A 14,972-nucleotide genomic window follows, 5' to 3' on the forward strand; every position below is an offset into this window, starting at 1 on the left:
AAGAGCAAAACTGAGTTAACTTGACACCATAATTTTCTTGTTCACTGATTCATCCTTAAGTCATACAGGCACTAAATATTACAAAGTTTATGCTTAATATACCAGTAAATTGATTATTCTTCTATGGTTTTTTTAGGTGGCAATAAAGTAAAACATGTTTCTGTAATAACATGTTACAAGTTAACGCACTAAAGGAAAACAAAACAAACAAACAAAAAGACCCCAAGGCAACAAGGACAGGAGCACACTTTCACACATCTAAATGAACAGAATCATGGAGGCTATCCAGGCCTGCTACTTGTCATGGTAAACTCCACTCTCTGATACTACCTTGCAGTTCATCAAGCATATACTCACCAGCTGGCCTGCCAGCAGTGGCATATACTCAATGATAGCCAGCCGCACCCGCCACTTGGCATCTTCAGCCAGTTCCACTATGGCAGGAAGAAGAGACTGAGAGAGTTGACGGATTCCAATAACTTCATTAACACAATCCAAATTGGAGATGATATTCAAACGAACTTCAGGACACTATAAATACACAAGCCCCCAAGACCACATGTAAAAATTATGCCCTGTGCACAAAATTGTCCTGTCATAATAAGGTAAAAACTATTACGTAAATTTTCAAATTAGAAAGTATAGACTTTCATTAAAAAAAAAAGCTGAGGATATAATTCAATAAAGTACTTGCTTAATAGCATAAGACCACAAAAAAGTATAGCCTTAAAAAAATGCTGAATACTGAATATACAAATAATTCAAGACAATAAATATAATTGATCTTAACTAGAATTTTCAGTTGAGATAGACGGTAAAAAGCACAGGCTTAGGAACTAAATTACATGTACTCAAATCTTATGCCTGCCATTGCTGAGACCTGAGGTAAATTATTTTATCTCTGTGATTAAACTTCACCTGAAAAATGCAAATAATATAATCTTATGAACTACATGTAACAATAAGAGTATTTAGTATCATACCTAACACATATTAACCACTCAATAAATGTCAGCTACTACAATTCTTGATATTATATTTAAACTTAAAAGATGTTTTTAAGCAAAGACTGGCTTTAAAGATAAGAAATATAAAGCAAAAATCATACAGAGAAGATGGATAGTTTTTTTTTCTAATGATAGCAAAGTTTTATTAAAGTTAGGAAAAGAAGCTCTGCAGAACAAGTTTTGGCCAAGAAAAAGTAGAAGTACACCTTACAGTATAAGGACAGACCACTATGCAAAAGCAAACACAGTGGCTTGTATAGATGATTTCAGGTTTGCTTTAATGAGACCCTATGTCCATTTTCTGGGGAAACTGTAACCCTAAATCGAAACACAAAGACTATCACAAGTTTATGATTTTTTTTAATTTATGGTTTTTAAAATCCATTTCCATATTTGGGGTCCTATTTTATTGAAACTCTAATCCAAAATCTTATCAAATTGATGACTATCAAAGGCAATCAAAATTAAAGATAAGACTCACCTCATCCTTTAACTGAGCTAAAAAAAGAGGTAGAAGATGTTCAATAGTATTCTCTCTGCCCAAAATGGTAGATAATCCCATAATTACAGAAGCTAGAGCTATTTTGACATGTTGGTTGGTATCAGATACTAATTCCTAAAATAAAATCAAAATTAAGACTTTCGATTTTGCAATACAACAGAAATCCCATACCATCTCCCAAGGAATTTAAATACAGCACTACTCCAATACTGACTGGCTGGCAATGTTTCCTCAGACCATCTATTAGACAACAGATCGAAACATCAAAAAAAATTTTACCATTACAATAAGTATTAATAAGAGGTAAATAATAATGTGACAATTTAACAACTACCCCATTCATGTCCACCTTTAAACTCCAAGAGTTTTAAGGCAAAAGGCAAAAAAAAAAAAACAAAACAAAACTGGGTTGGGCTGGGGATTTAGCTCAGTGGCACTGCTGCTGCCTTGCAAGGTCCTGAGTTTGATCCCCGGTGCCGCAACAACAAAAAAACAAAACTGGGTTAAGGTTTACCTTCATACAGGGCAGAACTTAACAAAGTAAACTGAAGCTACACTTACCTTTATATATGGCAAAATTTGATTCATAATTATGGTCTCTCTATCTTTAGTAGGCAAGTTCTCACAAAGCTCTAAAAGTCGACAAATAGAAAAAATTCTCAAAGAATCATTTACAAGACACAAATTAAGAACTAAGTTTTATCAAGTTACAAGTTAAATTACATCAAATATTTAAGGAAAATAACTCAGTGTAAATGAAATTATCTATCAATCTATGCCGCTTAACCTATAAATACATTTTAAAAAGAAACAAGATAAAATGGTTTAGTTTGAAATGTAAAGGTTTATATGACAATGTGACATTTTCACACACTGAAATTATTTCTATTTGAGACATATTCAAGAACACAAAATCTGTAAACTTCACCACCATTAAAAAACACACCAAGGGCAGGGGATTTAGCTCAGTGGTTCTGCTGCCTGCCTTGCAAGATCAAGATCCTGACTTCGATTCCCGGTACAAAAAAAACCAAAACACCAAAATCAATGACATGTTGCAACACACACTGAACTAGCTAACCTTTTACTTTGTGAGCAGCAGCTGCTCGGACTTCAGCTTCACAGTCTTTAAGTAGATTCTGAAAGGCAGGGATGAGGTCATTTAAGGTGATTTTCGGACCCACAGCTTTCTGGAGCTTTAAAGAAATTTGAACAGGTTTTAATGTATACTAAAAATATTCAGCAAGTATAAAATTGTAATCTTCAAGTATATATTTCTACCAAACACTATTCAACAAAATTAATTTAGAAACTTTTGGTGTAACAGCAAATCTGATGGGTTTTTGGTTTTCTCCTTTAATACTTAAAAATGCCAGTGCGGTGATTTTACCTCTGAAAATTTGTCAGCTACCATGTAACGAACTCTCCAAGATTTATCTTCAGCTGCCTGTCGAAGGGTAGGCATTACCAAGACCTCAAGATCATCCTGAGGCAACAACTGAGCGATACTGACACAAGCTTCCACAGCTAGCAGGCGCACTGAGTCCTAAAGAGACAAAGTTCTGTTACACAATGTTTGGTGAGAGCCAAGGGGGCCAGTGTATGGTGTGAAGCAGTGTTGTTGTGCATATTGTTTTAAAAAAAGAAGAAAAAAATTGCAGCTACACCACGAGATTTTGCATCTTCCAGTCTTCAAACAGCTGAACAGCTGCTGCTCCCTTTGCCAGGAATGGCATATGAAAGCTGAAAAGACAGAACTGTGTTATAAAGTGAAAAGAAAATCACCTTGGCTAGAGTACAGGGCATTTATTATTAAAAATGAAAGAACAGAGCCAGGGATTTAGCTCAGTGGTTCCGCCGCCTGCCTCGAAAGCATAAGAACTTGAGTTCCATCCCCGGTACCAAAAAAAAAAAAAAGCCATAAAAATGAAAGAATATGTAAAGATTAAATGAGAAAAAAGAATATTTCAAGGATACCTTCAAAGCCTTACTATAATAGGAAGTCAAAGAATAAGACTGAACATTACACTTGTATAAGTTATTTACATTAGAACAAAAAAGGGTCAAAGAAAATCACACAAGAAGCTCAGTTTTCAAAATAACTAATTTGAAGTAGCTATCATAGGAACTTAGGCATGAGACTGTGATTCAGAAAAGAAATACAAAGAACAAATGGGAAGTTAGTAATTAAAAAAAGATTTGCTACCAGGGATTTAGCTCAGTGGTTCTGCCACTTGACTCGCAAGCGCAAGGACCTGAGTTCGATCCCCAGTACCAAAAAACCCCCCCAAATAAAAAAAAATTTTAAATGTTGAAGATCACTGTTTTATGGTGGCGCACACTTGTAATCCCAGCACTCAAGAAACTGAGGCAGGAGGACTGCCGTAGCCTGGGCTACACAGTGAGTTCAAGGCCAGCCTGCACTATAAAGACCCTGCCTCAAAAAAATTAAATAAACAAACAAATAAATAAAATGTTGAAGATCAAAGACAAACTAACTTCAAGATCAGGATGTCTAAAAAAACAGCAGAAAAAATTTGAAATGCATGGGACTAATGAACTCAGAGTTCCAAAAGTAAAATTCCAATTGCTAATGTGACACCTACATGTCCTTTGAATAAGTGGAAACATGCTATTAGGAACTAAGTTGACCTGGGAATTATATATATGCAAGCAGAAACAGAAAACACGTGAACATGTAAACACCCAGGAGAAACAGGACAAAAACTTAATAATGTAGATGAAAAAAATTACATACCGGTATACATATATATAATCAGAGACAAGACTTCAACTTTCTAAAATAGTATAAATTTTAAATATTGTAAATCCACAACAATAACCTATATGCCTAAGACAGACTCACTCTTCTGTATCCAAAGGAACACGCAAAAAAGGTAGAACTAGTTCTTAGTATTGGCTACACAAATATTTTTGGATTTTGAAAATGAAGCTAAATCAAGAAACTATCATCATCTACTGAAATATGTCAGCAAATACTTCTCTTCTGGAACTCGATTTTTCTCCCCTACACCTGCCCTTCTACCAGAATCCTTTCCATCTCAGCAATGACACCACCAGACAGCTGTTCAAAAATCTAGATCTTATTTACTATTTCCCTCATCCAACAGTAAAAAAATTTTCTCAACTCTACTTCCAAACCTTCTATGCAGATTTTCCACACTGTAAAAGTCTCCTAACTGGTTTTTTAAATTTTCATCCCTCCTCCCAGTTTCCAACCAGAAGCCAGAATGATCTTTTCTCGGGGAGGGTACCAGGGATCAAACTCTGGTCCTTGCACAGGCAGCAACACCACTGAGCTAAATTAGCCCAGTGGTGCTGCCGCCTGCGTCACAAGCGCAAGGACCTGAGTTCGATCCCCAGTACCAAAAAAACAAAAACAAAATACAATGATCTTCTGAAAATATTAATTATATCATGTCACATCCCTACTCAAAATCTAGGTGTAGTCCCACTGCACCTTGAAAAGGAAACCCAAGCTCTACATTCTGGCTTAGAGAACTGGCCTTGCTTACCTTCTTCCAACTAATCTCTTACCACTATGTCTCTTTAGAACACTATGTTCCAACCAAAGGACCTTTATACAACATGTCCTCTTTTCAAGGAATTCTTTTCCTGGAGCTCTGACAATCTAGGAAAAGGCATGGATGACATTTTTCTTTCATGTCTCAATTTATGCCACTTTTCCAGAGTCCTCTCTGACTAGCTAGTCTAGAAAACCCCTTATAATCATTCCCTATTTTGTCACTGTACTTTGTTTTCACATCACTTATCCCTAATATGTCTGTTTATTATTATTTTCTCCATTAAAATGTAAAATCCTGCCAGGGAGTTACCTCAGTGGTTCTGCTGCCCATCTGGCAAACACAAGGTCCCAAGTTCAATCTCCAGTATAAAAAAAACACAAAAAATAAAGTAAAATAAAATGTAAACTCCTTGAGAGCAAGATCTCTCTAAGGCTTGTTCAACGCTGTAGTCCAGGAACAGAACAGTGTCTGATTGTATAGGTGCCAATCAATAAATACTTTTTTCAATGAATGAATAAGCCAAAAGCAGTTATTCTCCTGGTGGTCAGAGGGAATGTAAATATTTTGTTAACAAAGCACTTCATATATTTTGAGCATCAAATGCTACTAACAGTAGCATACATACTTCCAACTATGAAACTGTCTTTTTAGCCCTAAAATATCAAACCTAACTTTCATTACAGCTATAGGTCAAGGGAGCAATGGATTTAGCTGAGTGGTTCTGCTACCTGCCTCACAAACTCAAGGTCCCAAGTTCAATCCCCGGTACCAAAAATAAATAAATAATAAATAAATAAATGACTATAGGTCAAGGGTGGAGAAAATAGTGGCCAAATCCAGGACAGTTTTCATAAATAAGGTTTTACTAGAATACTGTCATATTCATATTCATTAGTTTACACATTCTTTGTGGCTGTTTTTGCACTACCACAGCAAAATTGAGAAGTTACAACTGAATCTCACCCACAAAGCCTATAATATTTATGATCTAGGACTTCACAAAAGAAGTGTGCAAATCTCCACTCTAGATACAACTACCACTTTGGCAGAAATATAGAGGACAAAAGAAAACATTATACCATGGGAAATTTAATGAACAAAATTCCAAATGAAGATTCTAAACTTGTAGTGTGGTTCAATGTGGTAGCCACCATCCTCATGTGAATTCTGAGTACTGAAAATGAAGCTAATGCCTCATACTTAAATGATTTCAGAAATTTGGGTTAAATAAAATATATTAATTTCACTCCTTTCTACTTTTAAAAACATAGACAGTAGAAAACCTAAAATTATAGGTAGTCAAAATTTCATGTTAGCTGTTTTAAACCACAATGTTTTAAGTCAACATAGGAATGGGAAAAAGAACAGCTGGGGATTATATGTGGAAGGCTAGCCTAAGGAGGGTTTCTGGGGTAGTGGCTGTCAATGTGTCCTTTCACAGATGAAAAGTTGAAAGATCCTCTTTTTATAATTTATTAAATTGCATGCTATGTGTTTTTGTACATTATTTTACAAATTTTTTTTAATTCTACAAGATTTATCACCTTTAAATTCAGAATCTCAAAAGTGAGACTCATCAATGTATCCTGGTGCTCCTAATATGCACACTGTGAACTAATCTTAGAACAGGCCAACAAAACCCAGAAAGACTCTTCCCTCAGAGGCCAAAAACTCTGGGAGCTGACCCTTCTAAGCACCATGACAGAGAGGCAGTAGACCCTAGTTGTAATGGGTGTAAACTCGGAAGCCTCGGTCTAGATTCAATTCTTAATTTTATCACAGTGAGCTACAGAATCTTCAGCAAGCTATTTAAACTCTCTTATGCCTTCCTTTTGTTAAACAAGAGTTATCCATCTGACAGGGGTTTTCTGAGGACTGAATTACTTAATACAGTAGCTACTTAAAGAGATGTCAATATACAGTCAGCTCCCCCTTATCTGTGGGTTCCTCATCCATGGATTCAACCTAACATGGATTGAAAATACTCAGGAAAAATATTTTTTTTTGTACTGAACACATACTTTTTTATCATCATTCCCTTATCAATAAAATATAACAACTATTTATGTAACATTTAATTGTATCAGATATTATAATGTAGAGATGAGAAGTATATGGAAGATTGCAGGAATGTAGCTTAATGGTAGAGCACTTAGCTAGCATGTACAAGACCTTAAGTCCAATGCCTAGCCCAACAACAAAAAAAAAATGTATACAGGAAGACATGCCCAGGTAATACACACACACTATACTATCTCACACAATGGAACTGGGCAGCTATAGATTTTTTTTACCCTTAGATGGTACTAGAACCAACCCCTATCTCCTCCATATAGAAAGATGACTACACTAAGTATTTTACTTAAATGCTTGCTATTTTATTATTTCTACATCAAAGAAATCTAGATCAGCCGCATGGTGGCACACACCTATAATCCCAGCACTTGGAAGGCTGAGGCAGGATTACTATGAGTTGAGGCCAACCTGATCTACACGGTGAATTCAAGGTTACTACGAACTACATAGTGAGAGCCTCTCAAAAAAACAAAAAATGGGACTGGGGACTAAGCTCAGAGGTGCCACTCCCTGCCTAATAAGCCCAAGGTCCTGAGTTAGATCCTTAATACCAACTCCCCACCAAAAAAGAAATCTAGATCCTTGGGAATTAAAATTATTGTTATATGCAGTAATCCCATTCATTAATGCAGAGATCAAATAGCTTTCCTACCACATTCGTCCTATGCTTTAATATTTATCTGAAATTCAAAATTCCAGGAAACATTATTCTACCATATTACAATACAGCTTGCAATTCCCAAAAGTGTTATTCCTTGATGCAGCTTTGGTCTTCCTAATTATGGTTCCTATTTCTTTTCTAACTTCCCCTTCTTTTAACAGCTACTAGAGAAAAATCATGGTCTGGTTAAGAAACTTCAGCATAATGAGATGAGTTGTACCAAGCCAGAATTAACCATTAATTTTCCAAAACGAATCCTAATATAAGAAACAAAATGCCCAAAGAAATGCTTTAAATGAGCTTAGCTGTGGTACTAAACAACCCAGCTACTCAAGAGGCTGAGGCAGAGGGATCACAAGTTCAAAGACAACCTGGGGAACTTAGCAAATCCCTGTCTCAAAAGCTTTTAAAAAGGACTAAAAATATAGCTCAGTGTGCCACACCCTGATTTAAACCCCAGTACCATTAAAAACAATGTTTAAAATGTTAGAGGGAAGGAACATACCTGTTCCACTATGTCATTTACCTGTTCATCTGAAGCTAGATTAATGAACAAAGGGACAATTTCAGTTTTCACACTGTCTAATTCAAAAACTTTTGCAAATTCACCCAATTTGGAAGCAGCTGCACGTCGTACCATTGGTGTATCATCTGAACACAAGGAACGGAAGTGCCTGCAACATAAAACGAAAATATTTTCTATTGAATACTACTGATTTAACATACCTCATCACATACAGACAGAAACTTTAGAGATCTCCTCTTACAAACATCAGTGATTAGGTAACAAAAATAAAAGACACATTCAAAGGAATAATGAAAATTTATCATTAATTCTACTATACTAGCATCAGTGACACCCTAGAAACAATGTACTGTGCTGTGTAATTTGTCAGCTGAGTCCCCAATAACCCCTAATACTAATAAATACTAAAAATATCTTACTGTCTAATTTCTGCCTTGACAGCATTTGAAGCCCTGGGATAACAAACGCTGAACAAACCACATGCAGATGTACGAGAGGTAAACCAATCCCCACTCGCCAGGCGTTTCACCAGAGGTACAAAATGAGCCTCCAGGGCAACAGGAGTATGCTCCTGAGAGATCTGCCTCAGGGACTCCACAGCCTTGTCTCGAACAACAGTCTCTTCCACAGTCGCCAGACTTTCCAAAGGAGGCTGAAGAGATCAAAAGGAAAACCAAAGAAAATTCACTGAATCAGGTTAGCTATAGATTGTCACCTTTAATGTGACTGAAAGGAAGCAGTACACATAGCCAGAATGTTAGCTACACCATACCACATGGTTACTTTCAATTCACACAGTGATAACATATGGTGTGGTCAACCTAAAGACACGACTACTGTAGAAAAGCCAAAATCCATATCCCAGATGGCAATTCCCAGCTGGTGTCTACAGATGACACAGTAGAAGAGATTTGACACAATATTACTATTACTGGGAAATGAATCATTAAGTTTAAATAATGTGTAGCCAAATTCAGACAGGATTGTGTATATTTCCTCAAGAGTAAGTGCAAGAGCCAGGGATTTAGCTCAGTGGTATAGTGCCTACCTCACAAGTACAATCCCCAGTACTAAAAAAAAAAAAAAAAGTAATAAATGCACTCACTACACACAACCTACAAACATCAGGTTAACCACACAGTACAAGTATCAGTTGTTTAGCCTTGTGATCAGATTGTGGCTGACTTAGAGATGCAGCTTGCTGTCAATGCTGTGGAACACATGAGAGTACTGTACTGTTTGCTAGCCTGGGAAAAGATCAAAATGCAAAACATAAAGTATAGTTTCTACGGACTATGTATCATTTTTCAGCATTGTAAAGTCAACAAATCCTAAACTGAATGTCTATAGTTAGGAAGCTACAACAATAACCTAGAGAAAAAAGGTTGTGGGGTTTAGACTAGGACAGTAGCAGTAGGGATGGAGGAATGAGAACAGATTTGGACTATACGTAGACTCTCTAAATTACTAATGAACTATATGTGAGGAAGAAAGGGGAAAGGATTCAAAAGTAGGGCTAAGTGGTCCTATTCTAGGTCTAGGGATACAATCCACTGGGTACTGTGGTTTGCTTAGCATGTGGAAGACCTTGAATTCAATACCAGGAGAAAAAGAAAAAAGAAAAATTCTAGACTTGGGTAGATGGTGACATAACTAAATGAGAGGCCTATTTTAAGGAGAGTTTTGGCATGTTAAATCTGAAATAACTGTTTGAAATTAAAGTAGGAAAATCACAAGCAGATAAATATCTACAGAAACTTCTAAAATTATTGATTTCTATATATCTATACTTATTTAACCATACTTCTCTGGTGTCTCATGGAACAGATGTTGGCAGGGATAAATGACAAGAGCCAGCAGCATCACTATTAAAAGCCTTGAAGTGTATATCCCCACCTTGTCCAACTGCTGAATTCTTAGGCATCCTTTAAAACGTAATTCAGACATCTTCTTCCCTGACCACCCTAAATAAATCCTTTCTGCTCTCCATTACATAGGTGATTTATATATGCCTTTATTTTTCCACTTAACTATACAGTTAATTATTTGTTAAAAAGAAAGAGACCACACTGAATTCACACTGGTCTTCTTGATACTGTAACTTACAATGTGCCTAATATAATCAGGTAACACGCCAACTAAATTGAACTCATTAAATTCACAAAGATTAGTCAGGTGCAAAAGATAGACATAAAGGCAAAATATTACTAGATGAGAATTAAGACTTCCAATTTCCTAGCTAGGTGTGGCACACACCAATCCCAGGAAGATCTCCAGGAGTTTGAGATCAGCCTGAATTACAGAGCAAAAAACAAAAAACAAAAAACCTGGCTGGAGATTTAGCTCAGTGGTACAGCTGGCTGCCTCACAAGCACAAGGTCACAAGTTAGAGCCCCAGTACCAAAAAATAAAAAATTTTAAAAAAAGAAAAAAATGAAGACTTTCAATTTTGGGGGGATGGAACAAAAATAATCAAATTCCTTCCTTCTCTCCTCTGAACTAATAGGTTTACTGTGCTAAAAGAAAAAGTTTTTATCAGTCAGAAAAAATAAAGGATTGAGTTCAAAGTGCCTACATTATGTTCTCAATTGCTAGCATTATGATTGTATGTCCATAAAGATCTGCAAAAAAAATGCTGTATTATGTCTCTCACCAAATAATTTATCATTTATACTATAAAAGTTCTAGAAGAAAGGCAAGGCAGACAGTAGATAGTACTCACCAACAGACAGTGGGCAAAGTCTGGACCACCCACCAGGCCAGTGAAGTTTCCCAGCTGCTCAGCAAGCGCTAACAACACCTCATCTTCATCATAAATTGTATCTAGAAATGACAACAACTGAGTACTCATAAATAAGGACAAGTGGAGGGCTGGGGATTTAGCTTAGTGGGTCCAGTGCCTGCCTCTCAAGCACAAGGACCCGAGTTGGATCCCCAGTACCAAAAAAAAAAGGACAAGTAGGCCACGCATGGTGGTGCATGACTGTAATCCCAGAGCTTGGGAGGCTGAGGCAGGAGGATCACTGTGAGTTCAAGACCAGCCTGAGCTATATAGTGAGTTCCAGGTCAGTCTCAACTACACAGTGAGACCCTGTCTCAAAAAAAAAGACAAGTGGCCCTGAGCTGGGCATTCACACAAATACTGGAACAGATCCAGCAAGTACATAGTAAGACAGTGCAGTCCCAATCCTAACAGCATTTTCTTCCTTCTCAAGAAGCAGTCCTCCTGAATCTGTTTTACAGAATTAATTGGAAATTCATGCTCCCATATCAATTACTTTCCAGTTTCCTAACTGGTTAATGTTTGAATACATCCAGTTGTAACATTATTATACGCCCTGTTCTGTTTTTTGGTTTTGTTTTGTTCTTTGTTTTGTGCACAAAAAGCACCAGCCTCAGTTCAGTATTTAGTGATACTTCAAACAAGACACTTACCTGTAAGGAATGGCAGCAGTTCCGTTCGGGTCCTTTCTACTCCAAGTGCTAGAGCAATTGTTGACAACTTTTTAATACTGTTGAGTCGGAGCTTTAAAAAAAGTAAAGTGGGAAGGCCAACAAATTAAAGAAATGGTTGCAATTCAGACCAAAAAACAAAAGGGGCAAACAAAATAACGAATATGGTAATAGAAACCAGGGGGGTAACTGACACTCATTAGCCAAAGGAGAATTTTCAAGGAAAAACCTGAAGAGCTAGAACAGAAATGAATGAATGACAATACCCAGGAAGTGAGATAATTTTTAAAAGGTAACGATGGCAATAGTGAAGCAGGTGAAATGGCTCAATATTAACTCATCTCTTCAACGAAAAGTGCCACCAGAGCTGACAGACCGACTCAGGTTAATCAGGTTAACCAGCCATCTCACCCTTTCTACCTAACAAGCCCAGCCAGTTTCCAAGGCGGAAAGGAAGACGACTGCTCTTCCAAGGGCTTCCCCGGCATCCTGAAATCCGCAGGCAGCTTCAGCCGCTCGCGGCGAGACCACCGCACCGCCCGCAAGGGATACAGAGGCGGGAAACCTGTTCTCCCGGGCAGCCGGGTGCCGCGCCCACGCCTCAGGGCCCGGGGTAAGGGGTGCTAAAGAGGTCTCAGGGAGGGTAAGGGCAGGCCACGGCAACCCTCTAGGGTCCTACCCGCACCCCCCCATTTCTGCTCCAAATCCGGCTCTTATTTCAATGCCTGGGCCTCTCCCACAAGGCAGGGTGGCCTTCCCCATTTCCTACCACGCGCCCCCTGGGCCTGCCTAGGCTACTCAGCTTCAGTCTAGTACTGTACCTGCACATCCTCATTGCGGAGCTCGTCGATTAAAACCGCAATCGGATACAGTGAATCGTCTCCATCTCCCCCCGCTGACCCAGGGCCGCTCCCCGTTTCAATGCCTGGGCCTCTCCCACAAGGCAGGGTGGCCTTCCCCATTTCCTACCACGCGCCCCCTGGGCCTGCCTAGGCTACTCAGCTTCAGTCTAGTACTGTACCTGCACATCCTCATTGCGGAGCTCGTCGATTAAAACCGCAATCGGATACAGTGAATCGTCTCCATCTCCCCCCGCTGACCCAGGGCCGCTCCCCGCGGATGCTGATGGAGACTTCTACCTGTCCTACGTTGCAGGAGTTGTAGATCTGAACTCCAGAAGAAGGGTGGGCTGAGAAAGCGAATGGAACCCTTGCGACCTTTCCCCGGGAGAAAGAAACAGGGGCAGGGATTTATCCTACAGTTGTGGTCTTCTTAAGGAATCAGAGACCTGAGCGATCCGTGCTGTGATCTTACAGGACTCGGGCAGGTCAAAAAGTGTGCCCAAGGCCAAGAGGAAAAAGGCTTTAGCGCCTCCCCCAACTTCTTCCTGGCTCAGAACCACCGGGTCTGAGGCCCTAATTCCTCCACTGGGCCTCAAGCCTACACTGAACCCCTCCACCTCTTCCTTTGGCCTCTTTTCCAGAATCGTGGTTGGCTGCTGCTTCCAAAGACAAATAACGCGGGCGGTGAGAGAAAATGAGAACAGTGCTGTCCAAACTCTCCAGTCAATATTTTTTCCATGCAAGCTGTTTAAAACATGCTGCTCTCTTGTTTTTGTGTTTCTTTTCAGTTTGGTACTGGAATGGTGCCTTCTGTTGTATTTTCTTCCTCCCGTTTTTTTAGCTCTTTAGCATACAAGAAGTAAAACAATCAAGCAAAACCAGGACAAGCTTTAATCCTTCCAAATTGGGTGGGATGACTACTTTGCTTGTTACAAGAAAGCTTCAACTAGCCTCCCTAGACCTCCAACAGTCCTTAAAGGCAGTAGGAGGAAGAGATAGGGATCTGAGACTTCTTTCTTACAGAAGTGAACAGGAAGTTTTCACTTACCCTTTTAGGGCACCACAAAACAATTAGAATGTTTATGTTTGTTGTGGACTGGAATTTAAGGAATCTCAGTGATAACTGCATATGATGACAAGTTCTGAAATGACACTTTTGTAAGTCTGATCATTAAAACTAAAAATTATTCATAAATGCAGCAGGACATGGTGGCATACGTCTGTAATCCCTGCGCTCTGATAGGTTGAGGCAGAAGGATATTGAGTCTGAGACTAGCTTGGACAATTTAGCAAGACTGTCTAAAAAAATAGAGGAAAAGGTGTAAGAGACTCAGAATGTAGCTCAGTGCAGAGGCCCTGAGTTTAATTCCCAATACTGCAAAGAAAAAAAAAATTAATAAATGCAATTTAGGAGACAAACTTTTTTAAAGCATAAGTAGATAAAACTTTTGGTAGTGGTGAAAGTTTGGGAGCCAACAGACCTGAATAGTTTTTCAAACCAGACCCATGAATGTGTTCTCCATGGTTTTACTTTTATTTTTGTAATATTTTTAGATATGCATAAATATAGTCTATGTTACTAGAATAACTTTTATAAATCAGTATTGTCACATGATTTCAGCACCTACATTTGAATGTGTTTCATTGCTGCTTCTATTGTTCTGGGATAATGAGAAAAGAAGATAGGTGGATTTAAAATGAAAAAGATCCTTTCATGCACAAAGTGAAAGCCAACTGATATGGGACTGCACTGTTTCAGTAAGGCTAAAAGAAGTGAGGAAATTAAGATATGGTAGGCATGTTCAAAAGGAAGAGATTTTTAGCAGCCCACACCATAGTCACAATACAAGGGAGGGCCAGGTGTGGTGGTTGGTTCATGCCTGTAATCCCAGCACTCGGGAGGCTGAGGCAGGAGGATCACCCCAAAGTGAGACCTTGCCTTAGAAAAGAAAAACCTCGACATGAAGGATGTTTTAGTTTTAACGAAAAACATTATTTGTCATGTTAAATTACCATAATATTAATTTGCATAATATTAGTCTTGTGGTTTTATTTGCATTTAATTTGTACCTCTGTTTCGGTTTTTTAGCTGTATAAGAACTATAAATAAAATAACAGGGGTTGGGGTAGTATAGTTTAGTGATACAGTATTTGCCTAGCATGTGTAAGGTCCTGGTTTGATCACCAGCACCACAAAAAAAAAAAGAAAAAGAAAATCACTGAAATATTAGAATAAGTAAATGAAAAAAGAAAAAAACAACATTATATTCCTACTTTATATTGTAAAATTAACATTGTAATAAGAATAATTTGAGAGCTTTCGGGATTTTTTTTTTTTTTTTTTTTTTTTTTTTTTT

At 38.1% G+C, this 14,972-nt stretch overlaps 1 protein-coding gene across 3 annotated transcripts in view; it reads right to left on the reverse strand.

The window, feature by feature from the left end:
- The window catches only part of Ppp2r1b (protein phosphatase 2 scaffold subunit Abeta), a 46,692-nt gene that overhangs the window by 23,154 nt on the left and 8,566 nt on the right, over positions 1 to 14,972 (reverse strand). For 2 of the 3 annotated variants that reach the window (XM_033764321.1, XM_033764323.1), the window contains exons 1-7: positions 8,740 to 8,786; positions 8,321 to 8,468; positions 2,900 to 3,055; positions 2,591 to 2,705; positions 2,071 to 2,141; positions 1,489 to 1,623; positions 358 to 531 (exon numbers count right to left, since the gene is read on the reverse strand). In XM_033764321.1, the coding sequence (XP_033620212.1) occupies positions 358 to 531; positions 1,489 to 1,623; positions 2,071 to 2,141; positions 2,591 to 2,705; positions 2,900 to 3,055; positions 8,321 to 8,434 (765 nt within the window). In that variant the 5' untranslated portion in view covers positions 8,435 to 8,468; positions 8,740 to 8,786. Of the gene's footprint in view, positions 1 to 357; positions 532 to 1,488; positions 1,624 to 2,070; positions 2,142 to 2,590; positions 2,706 to 2,899; positions 3,056 to 8,320; positions 8,469 to 8,739; positions 8,973 to 11,042; positions 11,144 to 11,755; positions 11,847 to 14,972 lie in introns of those variants that run through there. The other variant, XM_033764322.1, reaches the window with a different exon arrangement.

Source organism: Fukomys damarensis, unplaced genomic scaffold, assembly GCF_012274545.1.
Source record: "Fukomys damarensis isolate Sample0158 unplaced genomic scaffold, DMR_v1.0_HiC HiC_scaffold_16, whole genome shotgun sequence".
In the NCBI taxonomy this organism is placed as follows: Eukaryota; Metazoa; Chordata; class Mammalia; order Rodentia; family Bathyergidae; genus Fukomys; species Fukomys damarensis.